General features: G+C 47.7%; 1 protein-coding gene across 4 annotated transcripts in view; it reads left to right on the forward strand.

Moving 5' to 3' along the window:
* The window catches only part of SMOC2 (SPARC related modular calcium binding 2), a 224969-nt gene that overhangs the window by 59252 nt on the left and 140672 nt on the right, over positions 1-25045 (forward strand). For all 4 annotated transcript variants that reach the window (XM_058435692.1, XM_058435693.1, XM_058435694.1 and 1 more), the window contains exon 2: positions 16739-16910. In XM_058435692.1, coding sequence (XP_058291675.1) covers positions 16739-16910 — 172 coding nt within the window. The remainder of the gene's footprint in view (positions 1-16738; positions 16911-25045) is intronic.

The following is a 25045-nucleotide window of genomic DNA, read 5'->3' on the forward strand; positions in this document are numbered from 1 at the left end:
TGGCTGGCCCCATCCTCTCCAAGATACAAGGCACACATACACATGCATGATGCTCATTTTTAATCCACAAGACACCCACCTGCCTTTCCATAGCTTTCAGTTCACCTTCTATTTTCAAAGCAAGAACTATGCAAACATGAAGGAAGCTCTGCCACCTCTCAGCTTGCTAGTCCTAGGCTAAGGGACAAATTCGCACAACAATGGGTTGAGCAAATCTGACCAATCTCAGCTTGACAAAGTCACTCTTACAGGTGTCACTCAAAACCAACAACTCAGTCCAGTGCTAGGGGTGAAAAAGTGTGGCACAAAATATACACATGAGCATCTGTTATGAATTTCATAGTTATTGCCACAAGTTTAAATAAAAAGCATTGCAGTGCGAGGTAGGTTTCTCTAAATCGACTTTTCTTTCAGTCTCAAGATGATGTGACCTACGAGGTTGATGACATTTTAGAGAGAGCACTGTCTCACAGTACAAAATGTGGATGGTGACCAGAGGCACATACCTGTCCTGACGCCCTCCCATCACCACAAAATGATTTGTTACTCTCAGCAAGACACTGTGTTTCTCTGGCTTTAATATTGCCGTCTATAGAGTATGGAAACGTGCTTTCTCTTCCTTGTGTGGTAGATTGTTAGGATTGAACGGGATCTGTTTCAGCATCACTGCATGACTTCATAAGGCTGACTTTCCTTGAGCTCTCCATGCATTGTGAAGGTAGCTTCGAAGGAAGAGTTCACAAATTTGAATGAAGACTAAATTGTTGCAATGTTTAGATATGCTCAAAAGTGATTTTTTTTTTTTTTTTTTGAGACAGAGTCTTACTCTGTCGCCCATGCTGGAGTACAGTGGCAGGATCTCAGCTCACTGCAACCTCTGCCTCCTGGGTTCAAGCAATTCTCCTGTCTTAGTATCCTGAGTAGCTGGGACTACAGGCGCACGCCACCATGCCTGGCTAATTTTTGTATTTTTAGTAGAGATGAGGTTTCACCATATTGGTCAGGCTGGTCTCGAACTCCTGATCTCAGGAGATCCACCCACCTCAGCCTCCCAAAGTGCTGGGATTACAGGTGTGAGCCACTGCACCTGGCCTCAAAAGTGATTTATTTAAAGAACTGACTTGAACATTGATCTGCATAAGTATGGATTTGTTAAAAACTTAATTCCTTTTCCTTCATAATCTTACCTTGTACAAGATCTTCTGTAGCTTTGTATGATGATGAAGGCAAATGTTTTGTGAAGTATGTATAGATGACAAAGTAAGTGACAAGTTTCCAGAAGCGAAGGAAAACTGTTACTGTACAGAAAATGATGTTCAAAGTACAAAGGCCAAGATATCTTCAGAATAGAAACCACTGTGATAAGATCTGGCTGTCTAATACTATTGCAACTTAAAATTATATTAATTTGATATATTAATATCAATATTTTAGGGATATTAAATCCTAGGTAGTTCAAATTAGCTTTTGACAAACAATTTGACATTGTGGACATGATTTTATTTTTCAAAAAAGTCTATGAGTCCTAGTTTTTCTTTTCTTAGTTAAATGACAGAGAGCAAAGAAAATCAATTTCATTTGAATATTTATTTCATCAGACATATTAGTTTTTAACTGTCTTTATTTTTTCTGTTTTAATTGGTTCTTGCTATTCAGTGTCTGCTAAGAATAACTTCCAGAGGAGTTGCTCTTCAAAAAACAAAATTAGATTCTATGTGGTAGCCACCTTTCATAAGTGCATTTGGTAACCTTAAAATATTATGAGTGTGGGATCATTCCCATGCCATTGGAACGATCCTAAATTAAAGTCTTGTCTCTGTTTCCATCATAAACCTCATTGTTTTCTTGGTTTGACATTATTCCAGGCATATTGGTCTGAATCTTGGCAAGTGTATTAGATGGTTATTCCAGATGTTACTAAGAGCAGCTTTCCTTCTACACACTCTGAGTGCAAGCATTCTTTATGACATGGCAAAGCTAAGAGCAGCTTTCCTTCTACACACTCTGAGTGCAAGCGTTCTTTATGACATGGCAAAGTTTTGGTCTGGGCTCAGGTAGCTCAGTGGTAGGGCAGGCATGTGATAAGCTGGTCTCTCTAGGTTTCAGCAGACACGCACCTAATGCGCACCCAACCAGCAAATACGTGAAAAGAGTGAATACTTTGCCTCTCTGCTTCCTTCTCCTCTTTTTCTGAATTTAATACCTAGGTAGACTTCTTCTTGACTTTAGCCAAAACACTTTACTAGGTTTAAAGTGCCCATAAGAATCTTTTTGGATAAATGAACACACACCGCAAACGTTTTCTTCTATGCATTTTTCACAGCCAACAAGATAGGGGATCACTTCCTAAGTGCATTGAAAATGAGCAGCAGTGTCCCTTGACTTACCTGCTTAGAGTGTCGCTGATTTCCTGGGAAGCCTCAGACTTGCAGGAGATGTGAATGGAGAAACGCACCTCTCCTCATACTGGGGTTTTGCGATTCTTTCCCAAAGGGCTGGGAGTGAGAGTGAGCCCTGGGCTGGAGCAGCCCCATCCCAGCTGCTGAAGGGCAAGGGAGGTGGCTGGGAAGGGCGGGCACCACTTTGCTTCCAGCTGCTGGGATGGAGTCACAGCCTGGTCTAAGTGCACTGGGCCTGGGAGGGCTGGGATGGACCATCCTGGCTGAGGTCTCCCTCTGCCTGCAGTTCCTGGGGAACAGGGAACCTCCCTTGGGCAGGGGTGTGCTCACCTCGCTGGGCCTTGCCCCTTCCCCCATGCCTGCATCCTCCAGGCCCCGCCCCTGGCACTTCTTGAAACCCGCAGGGATCCTGCTGACACCATGACCCTTCTCAGAGGGTCTAAGGTAAGAGCAAAGCAGGGTGGGCTCAGGACACAGACACCTCCTGGCTCAGAGTGGTTCCGGGAAAGCCATGCTCCTGCGCCCTACGTGGGCTTCTGCAGACCGGGCTTTGTCTTGCTCTGAGTGAGTCAGAAAGGAGGGACCTCCGGCCAAGGGAAAAGCTCCTTGTGGCCCAGGTGTAGGTCCCTCTGTAGGCCCCTCCAACCGAGGCCCTGTGGAAAGCCCACCATGGCAGGTGGATCTTCCTCACTTCCTCTCTCAGCCACCAGCTGACGCCAGCCAGGGTGGCCTTGTCCACGGCCCCCAGTGCCCACTGCTGGGGTGGCTTCCAGAGCTCCAGCATTTTTCTTGGAAACCTGAGTTTTTAATTCTATCTCTTTGTCACATTTAATTTTTCTATCAAGTACAGATCGTAGATGTGACATGCTGTGAGCACCTCCCGAACAATAAATGAGTGTGTGTTTACTGTAGTGACAGCCCCGAAGTTCGCAATGCCCGGGAAGCGTTTGCTGAAACTTTAAAGAAAGCCCAGGTGACTCCTCCCGGGGAGCAGGGCTCCGCAAACCCCTCAGGCCTGCGCCTGCCACTCCCACACTGCCTGCCCCTGTTGGCCACAGGACACAGGCGTGGCCCGGGTCACAGGGCTCTGCTAGCTCAAGGCTTCACTCACCTGCGCGGTTCCCTGGCAGCCTCACCCACCTGCGTGGTTCCCCATGGTGCCTTCACCCATCTGCACGGTTCACCCACCCACATGGCTCGCCCTGCCCTCCTTGGCCTCTCCACTGATGAGTGGTCAGGGCCAGGCCGAGCTGGGAGCTCAGGCCTCAAAGCCTATGGGTGCCCTGCATGCATTTTCTCTCCCCCACCGCCTCCTTGCTCTTTTCTATTAATGTCTAAAATACCTTTAAAGTCCCTCAAAATCCTCTGTACTCCCTCCACAAAAGTCTCCAAGCTTCTCATCCTCCTGTAATTAAGGTGTTTCTATTTTCTCTGTAATGAAAACCATGAATTTCAAGACACCTAAGTTACTCTGCTTGGCATTTAGGATTTGTTCTGTTGGTCACAGAGTCAGGAAGCTTTTTGGTATTCATCTTGTTGCAACTGTTTGTTTCTTGGGCATTTTGTGGAAAACCTGGGGTTTGGGAAGCCAGGGTGGGGAGTGCTTGCCCTGCAATCCCTGTTTCTAGATAACACTGTCTGGAAGAGCTGTCTGCAGTGGTGGAAATGATTTATGAGCTGCCTTGTCCCAGACAGCAGCCACTAGCACAGGAGGCCATGAGGACTCAACACACAGCAAATGAGCGACTGGCTTCAGATTTTACTTCATTTTAGTTAATTTTAACGTGAATAGATTCACGCGGCTAATGGTTTGTGTGTTGGACTGTCCAAGCCTGGGGGAAGCCTACCCGTGCTCGGAGGTGACGGTGGAGTTGCAGACCGGACCAATCACCTGTCGACCCAGCCCTCGAGTTCTGTCCTGAGAGGTCCCTTCTTTCTGAGAGGTTTCTTCCTCGGCCGGCACCTGGATGGGGCTGCGGCCCGAGAGGTGTCAGGTGAAGGACTGCAGGAGGCAGCGGCGAGGGCCCCCACCCTGGGGCCTCCCGAGCCCTCCCCTGACCATCTCTGAGATTGCACTGTGCCCCTCAGCATGGGGACCCTTCTGAGTGGGGTGTGATGGCTTTTCAGCTGTTCCATTTCAGAGGACTGTGGGGAGAATTCTCTTGGAAGGATTCCATGTCTGGGCTATCACATAGTGTAAACAAAGGCTGTCGAAAATTCAAAGAATCTGTTTTAATGCATGACCCAAGGTGAGAGGGGAACAGCAGCCTGACCAGAGCCCCCACTGCCTCTCCTCCAGGCGAGGGGAAGATGCAGCCCCAGCATGCACGGGGAAGGCTGACCAGAGGGCTAGAGGGGCTCTGTGGCCCAGGCCCGCCCCTTCCTCTCAAAGCCTGTGAGTGTAAAGCTATGCGAGAGCCCGGGGCCTGCCGTCCTGGGGAAAGAAGGTCCAGCCCTGGCCCTGTGGTTAAGGGTCCTGGTTGGAATGGAGGGCAGGGGCCCGGGCCCCAAGCCCATGACTGGGTTCTCCTTCCCTTGCAGAGGAGCCCGGTGATCACTGGGAGCCTCAGCTCTTTGTGGTCAAATGAGGCGCCTGGGCTGGCATCTTCATGTGTTCAGGGTGACCCTGTGAGCAGCTCCATTTAGCCTCCAGCCCTGACAACATCCCTTCCCAAAGGGACGGCCTCTGCATCTGCCCCCCCGTGTGGGCAAAGGGGATCCAGCTATTTTTATTACAGAGAAAAGAATTCGCGCTTCCTTTCACAGATATCTGTGGCCTCCGTGGCATGTGGTGGTGAATGCGGTTGGAGGTGGGGGTCTTCTTGAGTTCCCTCTCTCCTCCAGGGACCCTCCTGCTCACCCAGGCAATGGGCACGCAGATCCCTCAGTGACAGGAGAAGCAGGTTCCTAGGATCCTGAGTGGGAGCAAGAGGCCTGCCCCCAGAATGTACCATTCTCTGGACATTCATGGGACAAATCCCCATTAGGAGCCCATGGTCTTGTCAGGAAAACCCGGCTCAGATGAAGTGAGAGACAAACTCGGTTTTCGGATTATTCAGTCATGGCCCCGCATTGACAGCCAAGCATTCTTAGTTTTGAGGTCTCCCTACATCCACATTTCGCCCCCCACAAAGCAAAATAAATGGACACAGTCAGAACTGTGATGATGGGGGGGGGTGCTGAAGGGCTGTGGGTGACATTTAGAATAAAATGAGGTCTCACTGCCTTTGGATGGAGACACAGGGCTGGAGGCTGCTTGGACTTTATGCAGAGATCAGAGTCCCCTGACCTTTACCCGCTGGGTCATTTTGTCATACTTTTAACCCACGGGACTGCACGGCCGCTGCCCATTCCTTTCACAGGGGAGCCGCTTCTCTTCACCAGCGTGAGTGGGAGACAGGTGATCTGTGGAGCTGCCTCTTGGACATACTGTTGCCAGCAAGGATCTGCCTTTCTGTTTCCTATTTTAAATCCTTCAGTTATGCCTCTCAGTGGAAATGATTTCACCGAATAACACAGTCTCCACTGAGGTTTGGCTAAGAAACAAATTATCTGGTATCTCGGCATTTGGATGCATTTCCCTGGCTTTCCAGGTTACTCTCGTATTCTCTAACATGTATTTTAGTATAATTTGCTCTAAATGCTTTGAAATGAGCAAGAGCCTCAGAAAAGAAACTCTGGCTGAATGCCTTTGAAAATGTCACTTCATCAGCAAATGCATTCGCTATTCCAGGGAACCCTAAGGACAGAGAGGGAAAGGGTGGCTGTCCGGCGGGTCGTTTAGCTATACCAGAAAATGTCGAGGCTATCAGGGAATTTGTGAATTATATGCTGTAATAAAAACAGAGCTGCTTCTTCAGTAAAAGAGGTCGGGTCATTGGGGTTGTCTGTGTCCCTGGAATGGTAGGGGAACTGCTCTTTTCTGATCGCCCTTCCTGCTGCGGGCTGAGTGGTCAGAGAGCCGCAGCATGTGACCGTGTTTCATGAGGACGGCCAGGGCCCATAGCCTGTTTACTACACATGAAAACCCTGGGTTCTTCCAGCCTTACGAGTCAGAGTCTCTGGGGGGACGGCCAGGGCCCATAGCCTGTCTACTACACATGAAAACCCTGGGTCCTCCCAGCCCCACGAGTCAGTCTCTGGGGGTGGAGATGGGAGTCCACTGCCCGGGAGACGGTGCTGCACGCCGCCGCTGAGAGCCACTGTGATTCCAGGTGCCGTTGGGCATGTGGGAACTGCAGTCCAACGCGTGCTTCATACTTATTTTCATGGTTGATTTGTACTTTTATTTTCAGACACTTCTCATTTAACCTCTGTAATCTTGTCATTGGGTAATCACTCCCCGGGTAGCATATTTGCTTTTGCTATCAGTAAAGGTCGGATTTTATCTGATCTTTTGTGAGTTGCAGCCCAGAGACCAATGAGCTGTACGTGAGCTATGAAGTGTGCCGCAGATGGGGCAGTGATGAGAGTCAAACCTTCATGTTAGAAGTCAGATCGGGTTTTTCCCTATACGCCTACAGCGGAGAATTCCAACTGTGTGTCGCCTCCCAAAGTTTTAATTGTCTTCTACATGTGAAGGAAATAAGTGTATGTATTTCCATTGTGTATATTTTTATGTTACTACTTTATATCCAGTTATCATGTAATTTTCCACTGGGAGCCCGTGAGGAGCTACACATTTCATTTTTTTAACCAGAACCAGTAGAGGGCTGTGAAGCAGACTGGGCCCTGGGGTCCCATGCTGACCAGCAGTGCAATCAGGAAGGAGTTAATTAATCACTCTGTTTCCACGTTCTTCTCTGCACAATTGGACTAACGATAGCATTTAATGCAGAAGATTGTTAGGTTAAAGGTACTAATGCAGTAAAGTGTTTAGAACAATGCCTGGCCCAGGTGCTCAGTGTTTAAGCTGTGAGCAGGGAAAGAGGCTAACAGAGATGAAGTCCATGCCGGGTGCAGTGACTCATGCCTGTAATCCCAGCACTTTGGAATGCCAAGGCAAGTGGATCACCTGAGCTCAGGAGTTCAAGACTAGCCTGGGCAACATCCCAAAATACAAAAATTAGCTGGGCGTGGTGGCACCCACAGCAACTCGGGAGGCTGAGACAGGAGAATCACTTGAACCCAGGAGGCAGAGGTTGCAGCGAGCCCAGATCGCCCCACTGCGCTCCAGCCCAGATGACAGAGTGAAACTCTGTCTCAAAAAAAAAAAGAAAAAAAGAAAAAAGAGATGATATCCAAAGAGAGTTGAGCCAGAGAAGGGGAGACTGAAGTAGGAGGGGAGGGAACTCTGAATGCCGGAGGTGTTTGTACTTGGTGTTGGCGGGTCTCCTGTTGACTCGGGTGGAAGCACGGCGTTCACAGGTGGCACCCGACGGGGTCGCTCTCGGAGGTGTTCCAGGGTCTCCGCGTGGTCATGCCCCGTGTTCTTGCACTCGTTTTCTCCAACACCTTCTCTCGGCCCTGCTACTTGCCCTGGTGATTCTGTAGGGACCCCGGGTGGCTACGCGAATGTGGCTCTGAAGACAGCACCCTTCACTGAGCTGCGGTCCTGGCCAGACACTGCTGGACTCCCAGGCCATGTGGGTGCACAAGCGTCTCTACCCCCGAGGAGGTACCGTCCGTGGGCTCCGGAGCACTGGGCTTAGAGTCCATGCCCACGCATTCCGCGTCTGCAAGGGTACTGCTTCACAGCGGTGGCCGAGGATGCACACGAGTGACGAGTGCTGCACACTCATCCACGGGCATCTTGATTCTCACCAGGACCCTGGATAAGAAGCACTTTTGTAGCTAAAGCAATGAGGATGGTGCCTGAGTCTGCATGAACCCCCTGGAACACTTTTAAGTGACCAAAAGCATGACAAGACTCTCTGATACAGCGGGCATTGCTTATGAGAGGGGAAGTTCAGCTGTGTTACGGTATTTCATAGGGGACTTGTAGAATATACCTTGTGCCTCTAAACACCTCTGACCCATAAGAATCGTGGCCAGATGCTAAGGATAATCTTTTGTTGTCATTGCCAGAGATAATTATTGCATTAAGGTAAGACCATCCTCATCATATCTTGTTAGGAAGAATTTTAGAATAACAGAGCTCCTACTGAATCTCAAATAAACCTAGATTGGAACAATGAATAACCTAAGAGATTTCTTAAATTATCTCAAAAATTACTAACAAGAGGAAAAACATCCATTTTCATCATTGAAATTAACATGGATGTGGAGACAGGGAAGGAAAATAAACACAAAATAAATGTTTTGGAAAAGGAGAAGAGCGTTGCAGAGCAAAAAGTACAATAAAGCATCGTCCGTCCCTCGCTGCGGGGCCAGGAACCTGCATTGTCCGTCCCTCGCCATGGGGCCAGGAACCTGCATTGTCCGTCCCTCGCCATGGGGCCAGGAACCTGAAGCCGACCCTGCAGAATGTGAGGTGGGGGGAAGGTGGAACCAAGAGCTCTAGGAAATCCTGGGTCAGGGGACCAAAAGCCAGTAAAGCGTTGGTAAATGCACTTATAAAAAGTTCCAGGTCCACTAAAAAACAATAAAGGCAGTGTGGTAAACAGAGAAGCAACCACGGCCTCGGGTCTCCTGCTTTCCTCTGGGATCTCCATACCACCCAACAGCATCACACAGGGGTGGCTCTGGGGTCTCCATACTACCCAACAGCGCCACACAGGGTGGCTGGGGTTCAGCCTCCCTTGGTTGTGTGTGCATCCTGAGAGGACCGTCTTGGTTCCCCACAGAAGGTGGAAGCGTCTCCAGGCGTTTGGTCCTGAGAGGGATTGCCTCTCGCCCTGGCCACATCCTCCTGAACATCCCTTGGGTCTTCCTGCTGGCTGCAGATACCTCGCTCTGGCAGCTCCGTTGCAGGGCTGAGCCCCTGCCCTCTTTCCGGCATCTGCCTCCATCTTTCCCAGGCTTCCTGAAGAAACCTGCTTTCTCTTCTTGAACTTCTAACTTAGCTCCCTTTTTACTGCACACTTCTCATTTTCTCTTTGAAAATGACCACCAGCAAGAGGATCCCTTAGTGCTCACACAGTAGAGCTGAAATGGCAGACATACCCTAGATTCATTTAAGTGGTAGATAAGCAGGACCTCTGCTCCAGGGGCTTCTTGCAAGTAACATCTTCATATCTTTTCCAAACACTTTCTTGTGCACTGTCGCATTTTGTTTTCACAATCATCTTTATGAAACAGGAATCATTGTTATCACCTCCACTGGACAAGTGAAGAAACCAGAGCTCACATGGCTCCATACACGTCCCTGGTCACTTTGCTCTTCTGCCATCGCCAAGGTCAGCATGTTCCCTTCAACCACAGAGCCTTGCCAGCCCGATGGCCCTCCATGCCCTGCACTTGCCCACAACCACCTTCTGCGTATTTATTGGGTTTGTAGCTGTAATCTAGTCATGCAGATTAAAACAAATTCATCTCATTCAATCGTTTGCTCTTGGCTTTAAGGTCCTATGGGTACCCAGTAAATAGAACAAAAAGGCAAAAGGGGGTCAGGAATGCTGATGGGACCTACATTATCACCACTTTCCAAACTCACCGAGTTATTTCACTCACACTCTTAAACTTACTAAGACAAGCTGCCTTTGAAAAGCTGATGCCCAGTGTCTCTGATTCATGCCTCACTTACTTTTTTATTTTATTTTATTTTATTTTGAGACAGTCTCATTCTGTCGCCCATGCTGGAGTGCAGTGGCACAATCTTGGCTCACTGTAACCTCCGCCTCCTGAGTAGCTGGGATTATAGGTGTGCGTCACCATGCCCGGCTAATTTTTTGTGTTTTTAGTAGAAGTGGGGTTTCACTGTGTTAGCCAGGATGGTCTGGATCTCCTGACCTCATGATCTGCCTGCCTTGGCCTCCCAAAGTGTTGGGATTACAGGTGTGAGCTGCCGCACCTGGCCTATATTTTTTTGAGACAAAATCTCACTCTTGTTGCCAAGGCTGGAGTGCAGCGGTGCAATCTCTGCTCACTGCAACCTGACCTGGGTTCAAGTGATTCTCCTGCCTCAGCCTTCCATGTGGCTGGATTACAGGCACCCACCACCACACCCAGCTAATTTTGGTATTTTTAGTAGAGACGGGGTTTCACCATGTTGGCCAGGCTGGTCTCAAACTCCTGACCTCAGTTGATTCGCCTGCCTCGGCCTCCCAAAGTGCTGGGATTACAGGTGTGAGCCACCATGCCTGGCCACCTTGCTTGTTTTCTAAATGAGCAGAGAGCACTTACGTCACGTCTCCTCAGTGAGCTCCTCCTGGTGAGTCTCCGTGCTCCTGTGAGGCACCTCCGTCAGCAGGGCTGTGCTGAGGCTGGGAAGCAGATGCCCTCACGCATGGTGGTTTTCTTCATGGTACTCGTCCACATATGGAAGAGCTCGTTATTTTATCCTCACAGCTACCTCAAAGGTGACAAGGTACTATTACCCTCATTTTACAGATTAGCAAATTGAGTCTTAGAGATTGCACAGGTGGAAAAATGCAGAACCAGCATTAATTCTCCCCTGTTGGTGCAGAGCCCAGCGGCACCACCCAATTGTGTTAGGAACATGATGCCGGCTCAGTGGCCCGCAGAGGCTGCAGTGGCCCGAATCCAATGTTAATGCCCCCAAACTGAGCGTCTGTGACTCAGTCTAGTGCATGAGGGAGGATCAAAAAACCGCACCACAAAATTGGTGAGATCCTGTGCAGAGTTTGAGTGCTGTGACTCAGTCTAGTGCATCAGAGAGGAATGAAAAACCGCACCACAAAATTGGTGAGATCCTGTGCGGAGTTTGCTCGTTGGCCTCATCTGTGTCATGTTGAGAGCAGCACACTCCTCAGAACCCTCTGCCGGAGGGAGGAGCCCAGCACCTCCTTGTTTTCTGTTTGAACCCCAGTCTCCTCAGGCCCTCGAGTGATGCCAGCGTATTGATTTGAGAGGCACTGGCCACCACGAGGACACCATGCACTGGCCACCACGAGGACACCATGATGCCTGCTTTCAGTGGCATCCTTTCTGATTTCTTCCTACTGCTGGCCTTGACACATCCACGTCTGTGGCTTTGCCCTGGGATGCCAGCTCACGTGGCTTCTCATCTAGTTTCTCTGGGTTCCTTAGATCAGTGGTCCCCAACCTTTTTGGCATGAGGAATGTTTGACATTTTTTCCATGAACTGGTGGGTGGGGGATGGTTTCCAGATGATTCAAGCACGTTACATTTATTGTGCACTTTATTTCTATCATTACATTGTAATATATAATGAGATAATGATGCAACTCACCATAATGTAAAATCAACGGGAGCCCTGAGCTTGTTTCCTGGAAACTAGATGGTCCCATCTGGGGGAGAAGGGAGACAGTGAGAGATCATCAGGCATTAGATTCTCATAAGGAGCCTGTAACCTAGACCCCTCACATGCGCAGTTCACAATAGGGTTCACACTGCTATGAGAATTCAATGGTGAGGCTGATCTGACAGGAGGTGGAGCTCAGGGGGTAATGTGAGCGATGAGGAGTGGCTGTAAATATGGAGGAATACAGGGCTGGGGACCTCTGCCTTAGATCATCTTTTAGGAAGCAGCAGATATCCTCCCAAATCAGCTTTGACTGATCTTCCCTCTGAGCCGCTCAGGCACCTGTGTTCTTCCTTATACAGCGTGGTCATTTGTGGATGTACATTTCTGCCCTCTGAATTTTCAGTTTCACTAGGGCAGGCTCTTCTTCAAAATCCCATCCTCCTGGAGGCTGGTAGAATGCCTTTTACAGAGAGGGGTCACTTAATAACTATTTAATACGTTCAGTTCAAGCTGGGTCTGACTTTTGAGCTAACTGGAAACATGAGGCTTTATTCTTAAAGACTGGGAGCAAGAAGGCAAAGACAATAAAATACTGAAGTTAAGGGTTTCTAAAATACATAAAGTGGTGCAACTAACTTCCATCAGATGCCGGATGATAACTGAATGAAATGGCCGCCTCTCAGACGCCGGATGAATGAGTGAATGAAACGCCCGCCTCTCAGATGCCGGATGAATGAGTGAATGAAATGTCCATCTCTGGGAGAAAATGCCCCGTGGAAAGTTGTGTTTTCCTTTAGCGTTTAAGCTTTGCATTGTGGGCTCTGAAACAGGATTTCCATATTTGCTTGGAAGATTTAGGTTCTCTGTTCTAAAAGAGTAGGACTCTGTTTTCTGAAATCTGAGAAAGTCCAGGCTTTAAAATGGAGAAATGATTCTTTAAAACAGGCTTGAGTCTGTAACCTGTCTCCTACCTGTCCCCAGTGACTTTCAGAATTGTGCAGGCTCTCCACACACTGGGCCTCATTGCCAGTGCTGCCCCGTCTTCTGTTCTATCTCATTTCTTCCTGTGTGCACCTCCCACTAAGAGAAACAAACACGTGGATGCCATCTATTTTCTCTTGGCCTATTATTTAGAAAGTGTGTGCTTTTGATAATTTTTTTTTTTTTGAGACGAGGTCTCGCTTGCCCAGGCTGGAGTGCCCTGGTGCACAGTCATAGCTCACCGCAACCTCCAATTCCCAGGGCTCAAGTGAGCCTCCCACCTCAGCCTCCTAGGTAGCTGGGTCCACAGTTGCACATTTATTGTGCACTTTATTTTATTACACCACCACACCTGGCTAATTTCCCCCCACCCCTGATAGAGACAGAGTCTCACTGTGTGGCCCAGGCTGGTCTCAAACTCCTGGCCTCAGCAGATCTGTCCGCTTTGGCCTCCCAAAGCTCTGGGATTATAGGTGTGAGCCACTGCACCCGGTCTTGCAAATCTTACAGCTACAGAATTACGTATTTCAGAGGCAAAATTTCCTTAATGTCTTCTCATGCCATGTGTTATCTCATATAGTCAGAGAAGTATTTAATCAATATTATAAGGAGAAATTTTAAACATGTTAAGATTTGAAGAGTGCTTTTACCTGTTTTGTAAACGGTTTTTGTTTTAATCTTTTTCTTCTGGCCCAAACCCAGTAATTTATTAAGAAGAAACACAGACCATGACTTTGATCCATTGAGTCTGTCTGACTGGTTTTCTAATGTGTGAGCTACTTGGTGTCCACAAAGACACTTCCTGTGCCCTTCCCTCCCACCCCCTTCCTTACACCTGGGCTCCTTGCACCTGTGCAAATAGCACTGCTTCGTGGAAATCAAAAGAAATGAGAAACCCCTGCAATTGTGAGGGTTGTTTTTTCTTTAATAAAGTCGCTGGATGTTCAATTGATTGCATTCTAAATTTAGCAAAGTACTTTTTATCTTGAATTAGTTTTAAGACTCCCGACCGGGTTCTTTTAACACATAGTGAATTCTTTGGAATAGGAATATTTATTTTTCTTGAATGGGCTGTTTATTAATGAACACAACTTAGTTAAAAGCTTATTTTCTTACATGCACTGTCTCCCATGAAATTTAATTGCTATTAAACAGGAGGAAGGGGAGAAACATGTCCATAACCCATGTGTTCTCTTATCCCTGAGAAATAGCACTTCCGTTGTTAGTTCTGCACCAGTACATTATCAAGAATTATGGTCAAATTCCAAATGCCTGGATGCTGGGTGCTTTTATTTGAGAAAAAATGTCGAGGCTGTCTCTTTCCCTTTAGAGAAAATGGTAATTACAGCATCTTACCTAAGTCCTCAGCATCTCCTCACTTAGGGTTTCAGGAAATACATAGAGACCACCCCTTAAACATAAAAATTAACAGGATTTAGGTTATTCCATCTTTTCATCTACAGTAGAAGACAGCTATTAATAGGGTTGGCCCCTGTTTGAAACGAAGGCACCTGGGGCTCCTACCGAACACACTGCAGGTTCATGTTTTCTTTCTGTTTTTTTCCCTCTTTCTCGGGTGCAAAGCTGCGCTGTCCCGGCCAGCTGTGTGCTGCGAGAACCAGGCTGTTGAGATCCTCAAGTGCCTGTTAGGTGAGGAATGGCTCGGAAGCATTTTATAAGATCCAAGCTGTGTCTCAGCGGGTGGAGGAACTTCCCAAGGCACAGCACCTGAAGGCATGTCTCCCAGGAGCTGCCTGCCCCTGGGGCGCCCCCCCACTGCTGGAAGAGCTCAGTCAATGCGTGTTGGTGACGTGAAAAATGTGGTTGAGACTCATCTGTGGCAGAATTCAACAGAATGGATTTATGTGCCAGCTCTGCCCTCTTTAAGTAAAAGCATACATATTTGCAAAACCCTGAAAGGCAATGATCTGTTTTCACTTGCGTCTTAGCTAAAATAAACCTGAATCATTTCAGCAGGTGAGCTTATTCTCAGGAAAATTAGAGCACGCTGTTTGAAATGGAACAATTGTGAAAATTAGCTCCCTCTGAGATGGCAAAGGCCCCATCATGTCTGGGTGCTGCTCACCTGTCCCTTGGCTCCAGCCTTCATCCCCACATCTGGGCAAGGCCACTGCCAACTAGCTTTGTGAGCTCCGAAACACACAGGCTTACCTGTTCTTAGCCACACCTGCCGCTGTCACGGTCCTCAGGTCCGGAGCTCTGAGGACCCCGCCTGGATTTCTGGTGAGGTCTGGGGCTCCCCACGGGCCTTCCGGCCCCTACAGCTTCTTGTGTGCCCTCCCTGGCTTTGAGTCCAGCTTCGGCTTCTGGCTAATCTCTAGTTTTAATTCTTTTATCAGTGCGAAGATTTAAAAAAATTGTATGTGTAACATTGGGCAAATTATTTAAAGTTGATAAATTTTCATTCGAGAAATCACAGGTTATGATTCCTTCCACTGCCCATCAAGATCACCATAGTTCCCGCAAAGCTTGGGTCAAGATTTATCTGCAAGATAGCAGAGCAGCCCTTTTTTTTTAAAAGAACTGAGACTTGGCCCACAGTGGTGCTGACAGCCCTACGTGACAATAATATAAAAGTGAGTGCAATTTCCACGGCCAGCCTTGCTGAGTTAGCTCCACGGACACAACCCACCTGGTGATCCGCAGCCACAGAGGGTTACAGTGCTGATTAGCTGGGCAAAGCTAACCTTTAAACAGAGCCAGCTGAGATGCAGACTGCAAGGTGGGAAGTTTCGTTAGCTTCTCAAGGAAGGCAGCATCCTGAGTTGGTGAATTTCTTTTTCCTCTCTTACTGGTAAAGGAGCATGTTGATGAGGGACCCCCAGCTTCTGCTGAACCTCAACCCTGTTTTCCCCCTGCTCAACTGGACGAGGGATTGGAGCAGTGCTCTCTTTATCTCCACAAATGTCTCTGGGCGAACAATGCCACCTAGCCCCGCTCACGTGCACGCCACGGCCAGAGGGCCACGCACTACCATAGCCTATGCTCTGCCGGCCACAGCTCTGCGCGTCTCTTTCTTTCTTTTGGTTAATGCATTGTCTATGCTCTGATCAGGGAGAACACCCCTTGGGGCAGGTGATAGTCCGGGGACCGAAGGCCTCTGACAATCCTGTTTGTCCTGGAGCACAGATGCTTCCTCAGGGTCACTTTGAGCTTCACCTTGGTGTCTGGTGTTTTGTCTGGCCTGATGGTGGCCTGGACAGGACTAGTGGCCAGTCAGGAAGTGGCAGGGCACTGATGACTTGTCCAAGGAAAACACGCGGGGCCAGCACGCCCAGATCGGAGGCTTCCCTGGGATCCAGTGAGCTCTTAAGTGTGTGTCAGGCTGTAAAAGAGCAGGAGGGAGATGAAGGGCCTGGGGCCGCTGTGGGAATTGCGGGGCACACATGACCATTAGGTGATCTCTATGGCCTGCGGAGAGGATTCCTGTGCTTTAGGCATTTTCAGAGAAATACACAAGCTTCCTCTGGGCCATAAGGTCACTCGTTCATTCAACTAACATTTATTCAAAGAACAATAGTCCAAGTGAGTGCAGTCTAGTCCAATTGAATGTAGATTTCACCTGCATTCGGAGAATGTAGATGAAATTGTGTGGCACCATTTAAATCAGGAAGGATTCCCTCCCATTTCCAGATAGTGGACATTCCTGATACTTGTCACTTCCAAAAGAATGGTACAATGTGATGAATGTGGAGGCAGATTATTCAATGAATTCACAAATTAAAAGGAAAACATTGCTACTCAGACTTTCAGGGGTGAACTAGGCACACGTGCACCCCCTTCAAAGATCAATGAGTCACATGTTGTTCTGTGTCAGATGGCCGATATTGATGTAGAGAACTTCCAAATTATCTAGGCTTTTGAAACAGACGATGGCTAAAATGTTCAGAGGTGCATGTGACGCTCCTGGCAGGGGTGAGAACCGGGTGGCGTTATCCCTCAAGCTTTCATTCCCTGACTGTGAAGTGGCCTGAGGCAGCCTTCTGTTTTCTGCTGCTCTGAAGAATGTGTCTTTAAATTTGCCTGGCTTCTTTTTTTCTCCTTTAAGTTTTTGAGAGTTGATCAAGATAAAGACAAGGATTGTAGCTTGGACTGTGCGGGTTCACCCCAGAAACCTCTCTGCGCATCTGATGGAAGGACCTTCCTTTCCCGTTGTGAATTTCAACGTGCCAAGTGCAAAGACCCCCAGCTAGAGATTGCATATCGAGGAAACTGCAAAGGTAAGCTGCTGTTTGAGCATTCATCCAAAGATGGGTACGTCCATCATCCAAATGAATGCAAACATATTTTCATGCTTGATAACTTTTTACATTTACAAACTCGAGTTTATGTTGACATTTTTTTCATAGCATGTGAGGAAGAAGAGTAATTTCTATGAATTTTAAGTGCAGTCTTTTTTTACTTGTCTAATATTCTTTTCTTAGAATGCCTTATTCCATCATGAAAGAAATTTATCCAAATATTTCAGTTTTTTTTCCCCAAAGTCTTCTAGAATTATTCTCAATAAGATTTCTTTCTTTCTCATTTTTCTTTTTAGCAAGTGGGATGTGTACAATAGCATGTGTGCAGTTTTCAGTGATTTTTTGGTGTTGATTTTATACTCTCAGTTTTCAATTTTCCCGATTTAAGAATTAGATTCCGAGTTAAGAGTCTAATGCTTAGAGCCAAAGATTGAAATGCTTCCTACATCAATGAAGGGTTTGATTCAGCAAAAGATGCTGATGTTTCAGAGTTATTTTCAGAAAGAAGTTTACCTTCTTTGTCATAGTATCTAGGAAAAAAGACCACAGAGACTAAAAATGCCTTTGAGGTGATGTTCTGCATCATCTGGCAATTAGCTTCAATAATCCTCTTAAATGAAACAAAACAGCAACCACACTGCAAACCAGCACTGAGTGCAGCATCTAGGTCCACGCTTACCCAGGTGTTGAATAAGCTTGCTCTTCCTTTCGTAATGCAACATAATACCAGGTAAACAGATTTCAGTTACTTTTGCAGACGACAGAGGCAGAATTTTGCCATGTTCTTTAGGCCTGAGAGTTCTTCCTACTGACATTATGAAGACATTCCTATATACAGTCACAAGGATGTTTTGCTCCATGACAGACCACGTGTCCAACAGTGGTCCCATAACGTTATAATGGAGCAGATATAGAAACCTGTTGGATGGCGCTTGATATTGGCATTGAGATCAAGTATGGGAAATGACTGATGTTCAGTAATGATGCTGGGACATTCTGTTTTCCATATGAAAAGATAAGTATATAAATGAAGATGTATATATCATCTAAGTGCGTGTAAGTACACTGTGATGTTCACACAATGATGAACTTGCCTAAAGGTGTGTAATAGTTTGTTCTCACACTGCTAATAAAGACATACCCAAGACCGGTACATTTATAAGGAAAGGGGTTTAATTGACTCATAGTTCTGCACAGCTGGGGAGGCCTCAGGAAACTGACAATCATGGCAGAAGGGGAAGCAAACACATCCTTCTTCACATGATGGCAGGAAGGAGAAGTGCCGAGCAAAAGGGGAAAAGCCCCTTATAAAACCGTCAGATCTCATGAGAACTCACCATCACGAGAACATGAGGGAAGCCACCCGCATGATTACGTGACCTCCCACCAGGTCCCTCCCATGACACGTGGGGAACTACAGTTCAAGGTGAGATTTGGGTGGGGACACAGCCAAACCATATCAGGGTGATTTCTCAGAGTGCATCCCTGTTATTGAGAAACACGTGACTTCACCCAGATTTAGTGCTCTGAAAACAAGGAACAGCATAAACTCCCTCTGGAGCCCTGGTCCCTGCCCGGTGGCAAACCCAACCCGTACGCATTTATCTGCCAGCAGTGTGCACAGACTCCTGATTTGAAGGCCAGACTCCTGTCCACGTGCACCTGTGGCTTTGCCCATGACAAATGGCTATTCATTATCAAGGGTTTTTTTTTTTTTTTTTTCTGAAATTACAGTTTGTTCAAAGTCAGAGTATTTCAGGATGCAGCATTTAAAGGCTACACAAATGCCAGGTATGGGGCACAGTAGGTAGGCAGGTAGATTCTCCAGTAAGAGTCCCTGGGAAGATGATTTTATTATACATCTGAGGGCACAGGAGGGAATGGTGCTGTGGAGCTTAAAGTCCCATTCTGGTTTTGCAGTCAGATGCTGTTTCTAAAGTGTTTATCACATGATGGTGTTATCCTCCCCTCATGCTGGGGGAGTCATGAAGACCCCAGAACAGAAGCCCACTCAGAGGGTCCTATGAGGACCGACAGGAGGGCCCGAGAGGGAAGTAGGTGGAGCCGGGCTGGCAGGGCTGAGTGCTGGATCCTGGAGTTTGCACTTTCCTGTGGGAAATGGAGAGACACAGGAAGTCGTGGGCAGAACAGGGATGGATGCAAATTGCCATTCTGCACGGCACATGCTTCCCTGAGCTCACCAGGCTGCCCCATCCCAGCACCCGCCTTGTGCCTTTGTCCAGGGGTGCCAGGCCCCAGTGTCACCAGCACAATTGCAGTGAGTCTTGCTGTGCTGAAGCCCTGGCGTGCTTAAAAAGGACCACAAATGGAGGGGTGAGCTACTTTCAAAGGGAAAATGGAACTTTAATTCACCCATTAACCTCAATATGCTACTGAGATTGCAAGGAACAAAATGCAGTAAAAAATTATTTGATTCATACTTTAAATAAATGAAGTGCAGTGGCAGTATCATAGCTGAATCCCAAACACAAAGTTTAAAGATGCTGACATGAGCTTAGTGGGACTGGTGTGGCAACCACAACGTGTGGCCTGGGATGGTCGCTGCCAGCTCTCGGGTGAACTTAGTGGGACAGGTTTGGCAAGCACCACAGCGTGTGGCCTGGGATGGTCGCTGCCAGCTCGTGGAACCCACCCAAGACCTCAGGATCCATTTCAGAGAGCTGGGCTCTGGACACTCATCTGTTTGAAACAGCTCTTGGGGACTCTGGAAAACCACTTTCTATGGCCTGAGGGAGTGCCAGCCTCTTCTAGAAACAGCTAATATCTGGTGATGATGCTACACATTGACCCTCCAGTGTACCCGCACACTGAGGAGCTGACTCCATCTAACTTTAGCCCAAATAAAAGCTGGTGATGAACGTACCCATTGAACCTCCAGTGTACTCGCGTGCTGAGGAACTGGCTCCAACTAACTTTAGCCCAAATAGAAAACAACAACACTTGGAAAATGTGTGAAAGTGAAAGATCTATATATATACAAATTTTACTGTAATAGAAAAAATAATTTAAAGTTATTTAAAACACAGATGTGAAATATTTTTCTACAAAAAAGTCCATAAAAGTAAAGACAACATGATTAAAATTGAAAGCATTTGACATTCTTTCACCGAATTATATACCTGTATGCACTATTTACATTAAAACACACGTTGAAACTTTGACTATAGTAGCAGCAATATCTGCTCCAGCTTTCTTTGTGGTATAGGGAAAATAGAATATACCATTTAAAATAAATGATATTTTGTAAATGACTGATTTATTTTTTTTCCCTAAGCATCCATTCTTATCTCAAGGAAAAGGAAAATAATTTGTTGAATCTAACGTACTTGAAGTTCTATAGTTCTGTATCACTATTTTGTCCTTATAGGTTTTTTTTTCTTAGTAGACATTTAGGTTTCAGTAAACTGTACATTATTTTAGTTTTAATTCCCTTGGTGAGCACTTGGGTGAAATATCTTAGATTCATTTAATGGGAGACACACACACACAAATACACACACACATACACACTCACATAAACACACACACAAACTCTTAGTTTATTCAAGTGGACAACTGATATTTACTGAGCAGCTTGGTTCTATGTGATTCTAAAACTTTATGATCAATTTGCTTCAACCTGATTCTTTCAATAAGTTCTGACATTTACTTGATATTAATACATTCAGTAAATTGGCGTTTTCTTCTTACTGAATGATTCCTTGAAGAGTGCTGAGGCTGCGAGTGAGTCTGTGCTGTTCTCCATCAGATAACCTCTCAGGGAGCTCGTCTCTTCATTTGATTCAGTTCAGCACTGGGTGCCCCAGAACTCAGGGACTCTGTAAGAATCTTTGTCCCTGGCAGCATCCTCCAGATGGGAACTGACTGGCCTGCTTCTAGCACTGGAAACGGTTTCACGTCAGACTTTTCAATAGGATCCCGGATGCTCCCAACACCCAGCCTGTCTTCAGACTCTCCTATGTGGTGGACGGCTGGGGCCCTACAGGGTGGCAGGACACCTCCCTCCACACAAGGGCCAGCCATGGGGCACATAGCGGGGTGCACAGGGGGCCCTCATGGGACTTCTTCAGAGCGCGGTGGTGCCTACTTCGTGGGGTCATAAGCACAGGACCCCAGAGTGCTGACCCCACCTAGCTTCCCTAGCCTGCCCCAACGCTGCAAATTTGTTTACTCTGCATCTGAGAAAGAACAAGTCTGTTCTTTGGAGACCAGCTACTCCTTTAAGAAGCATCTTTCAGACTCAAGGACACACATTGCCCACCAAGAACAGTGTGTCTTGTTCCACGTTTTGCCTCCTCCTACTGCCGATACTCCGCTGCTAGAAGTCCTGCTTCGTTGGCTAGGAAGGACAGTGGTGCCTTGGACAACTGTCCGGGGATAACATGATTTCCAGCGTGCTTCACCCGGGAAACTGCATGGCTGTGGGTTATGGAAAGTCGGCGTGGAGCCAGGTACCTGGCTGGAAGGAAGCATGGTCTTTTTTCCTTTGTGTCTGACTGATGTGTGTGAGACTCACACTGGAGAAAGACTCAGATGTGATTTGATGCCTTGGCTGTAGTTATAAATCTCAGCTATCTGTGCTGAGAAAAGAGAAACCATTTAAGAATAAATTTAAATATCAGATTATGTACTCTTCAGAGAAGTTTTCAGAAGTGATTGTCTATGAAGTCTTAGCTTGTGGAAACAAGTGCTGTAGAAGTGGGGAGGTCACAGCACCTCATTAAACTGGGAATTTCATGTTCCCTTTTCTTACCGCGTTCCCTTAGATAATTCCAGTCAGATATTCCATTGAAAGGCCACGAAGAAGCCTCTGCTTTAGCTGTAGCCTTTAAGGACGAGCATGTGAGGGATTTCTTAGACAAAGGAGGGAGGTGGAAGCTCAACACCTGTGACCCTCTCTGGCTCGTGGGATTTTCAGGTGTCTCCCCAGCATGTGACTTCAGATCTTTGCCATACCCAGCTGCAGGGTCAAAGTGACATTCTCTTTGGACAGGGAGAACAAATGTCAATTAAACACAGATGTCCTTTTTGGTAATATCCTTGTTAGTTTATGTGTACCTGCATCTAAGCTAATTTTTCTGGATGATTATTTCAGTGGGAATTCTTATTTATGTTACTGAAGAAACTTTCTATCATAAATTATGACACACAAACAAATATAAGGGAGAAGTAGGCAAAAATAAAATGTACCTAACCAAAGTAGGTCTCACTTAAATCTAAAGGATTCTGTTGGAAAGAATGCACAGACACCTGTAGTCTTCAAAATCTCGTGTGTGTGGTGCTGCGGCTGCCAAGGCAGCAAACATTAAAATCAGTCTGAGGAGAGATTGTTCACTGTGCCTTATAGATCTTGAAATAACTGGGTGTCATGCTCCTCTGATAGTCTAGATTTGCCTGTGGGGCTGGGCTCGGAGATGCTCCGTCTGCTTTCCGCCCACGTGTTGCCTCCAGTTAGGTCTGTTCCCTGCTGGGGGCTGCCTTTAGAAACGGGCTCCTGCCTCCCGTCTGCAGTTGGAGTTTTCCTAAAGAAGCAGCCTTGCACCTGCATCCTGGCTTGTGGCGAAGACAGGCCTCGCCCTGAGGGGCCGGCTCCTTCCTCTAGGCTGTCACACTGTTAGTCACTTACATACTCATCCCAGCATCCAGCCTGTCCCACTGCTGCAAACGCAGCAGTAGCGGCTCCCGGGGAGCAGGAGCAAAACACACTGAGCCCAGGACGGATGAGAACAGACACGGGGCTTGGTGTCTACTCAGCAAATTGTGCTTCTGTTTCCCTCTAAGAGTATAAATATTGCACATTCCACAACAAAACCCAGGTTGAGAATTTTCTTCCCTGAAGGTAAAAGAGGGAGCACAGGATTGTCCCTTTAGATCATTCGTGTAATTCGAATAAGCCTCCAGGTTTTCTCTACGTGATTCCTGGAGTGGGCGTTGGCTAGTGTAGCACAGTGTCGCCTTGGCATATATGAGGCTGTGGCTGTCTTTAGCATTTTGGGGGCATTTTTACATTTTTGGTGGGTGACAGTTCTATAGGCCTGTCTCTTTTGGATGTACTATTTGGAAACAACAATTCAAATAGTTTAGTCCACGTTTAATTAAATTTGATCTAAATGTTTTTGCACACTTCAGACTGTGATTAACCATTGACCTTGAATAGAACTGCAGTGGTTTACACTGATGCATTTTTCTCATATTTTCATAGAAATTTGTGGAGTTTGTGTTTTCAGAACTCTGCAAACACATTAATATTTTTCTTTTGATCTGAGACTTTTGGGGCTGTCTTTCTTTTCAACAAAATCTCTGGCATTCCATAGAAAAGTAAAAAAAAAAAAAAAAAAGTCAAATGTCAGGAGAACTTGGAACTATTTTGAGATTTCTGGAAACAGATATTGGACAAAAGCAGCTTCCTTGGAGATCTGAGGACCAAGAGCTTCTGAACGGATGAGTCTGAGTGAAGGGAACGTGGTGACAAAGGCTCTAACATCCACCCGTCGCTCTGTGCATCCGTCTCTGAGGCCGCACAATGACCTCAGCAGCCCTCAGCAAAGCCGGAGGGACTCAGCCAGGATCTGGCACACATGAGGCCCACGGCGCAGGAGGTCCACAGGTATCACAATCAGATTCGAATCTCCACAAGATGAACACACATGCTGTTATTAAGATTATTAGGCGGGCAGATCATGAGGTCAGGAGACCAGCCTGGCCAACATAGTGAAACCCCGTCTCTACTAAAAATACCAAAAAAAAAAAAAATGTATATATATATAGCTGGTCGTAGTAGCGGGTGACTGTAATTCCAGCTACTTAGGAGGCTGAGGCAGGGGACTCCCTTGAACCTGGGAGGCGGGGTTGCAGTGAACTGAGATCATGCTATTGCACTCCAGCCTGGCGACAACAGTGAAACTCCGTCTAAAAAAAAAAGAGGTGACTGCTACGATGAGGTTTAGAGACTGTTCTTTCCGTTGGTGAACCCTGGAGTGATACATGCAGAAGGTTACTCCCATGGCCACGTGATGGTTGTAACAAGAATCTAACTGTTGGTTTTGGGGCCGCTCATCCAAGTTGGCTGCGCCATGACAAGGCGTTTCGTGTCAGCGCTTCCCGGGAAAAGCTCCTTTCTTCAAGATTGCCCCAGACAGTCGGCTGTGAGGCCTGTCTGCGGCTGTCTCTCCGGCATTCTCTGCAGCTTTTGCAGAGTTGGGGTGGGGTGGGGTGGGGACCACCTTGCTCCTGTGGCCGGCGGCGCCGTGGCCCGGCTGTGAGGCCCAGCAGGCGTTTGGGGTGGCACCTTCCCAGGCCTTCTCAAGCCGCCTCACGCCTGCTCCTGATGCTTCCAGAGAGGAACAGCGGGCAGGAGTGTCTCCGGGAGGAAAGCCAGGCGGCTTCACACCTGATGTGGGTCGAGGTGCAGCTCCTTCCACTTCCCAGCATGGACCTGAGGGGCTGCCCCTGCCGGGGGAGCAGCTTTGCCATCCTTTGAATCAGCAGCGAGAGCTCTCGGGCTCCGAGGCCAGGCGCTGCCTAAGAAGCCGGAGCCACGGGCGTCTCACACTCCAGAGGAACCAGGCCTCCCCGTGGGGCTCCGTCCATGCGCTCTGCTCCTTCTGCTGCAGTTTTCCTGAAAGCACAGCAGTAGCGCCTGCGGCCCGCAGCTGCTTCTCAGCACCGGTAGAAAGGAGGACCCTGCCCTTTCCTCAGCTGGGGCTGGGCAGGCTCCGCCGGGTGAGGCGCTGGCAGCACGTGGGAACCCCCTGTGGGGGTGAAATGCAGGGGCCTGGGCGGTGGAGGGGCCTGGGCAGTGGAGGGCGGCCTCTGCAGGTGTCCCGATGCCCAGCCCAGGCTCCAGACTCTCAGGGCCAGGAGCTGAGGGCGCCGGAGCTCGAGCCTGGGCCAGGGCGCTCTGTCCTCGCGTCTCTAGAACGAGGAGCCGGCTCAGAGGAACCCAAAGAATTCTTTCTCCCTGGAGGTTTTCCCATCACGAGTGTTTCCATCGAGCTCTTCCTTGTACTCAGTGGCCTAGAAAGAGGCCAGAGAGCTCCGCACCTGCCCGTTCCTCGGAATTTCGTGGCCTCGCGTTCGAGGAAGCGGGAGTC

This window comes from Hylobates moloch, unplaced genomic scaffold (assembly GCF_009828535.3).
Source record: "Hylobates moloch isolate HMO894 unplaced genomic scaffold, HMol_V3 SCAFFOLD_2, whole genome shotgun sequence".
NCBI classification, from domain to species: Eukaryota; Metazoa; Chordata; class Mammalia; order Primates; family Hylobatidae; genus Hylobates; species Hylobates moloch.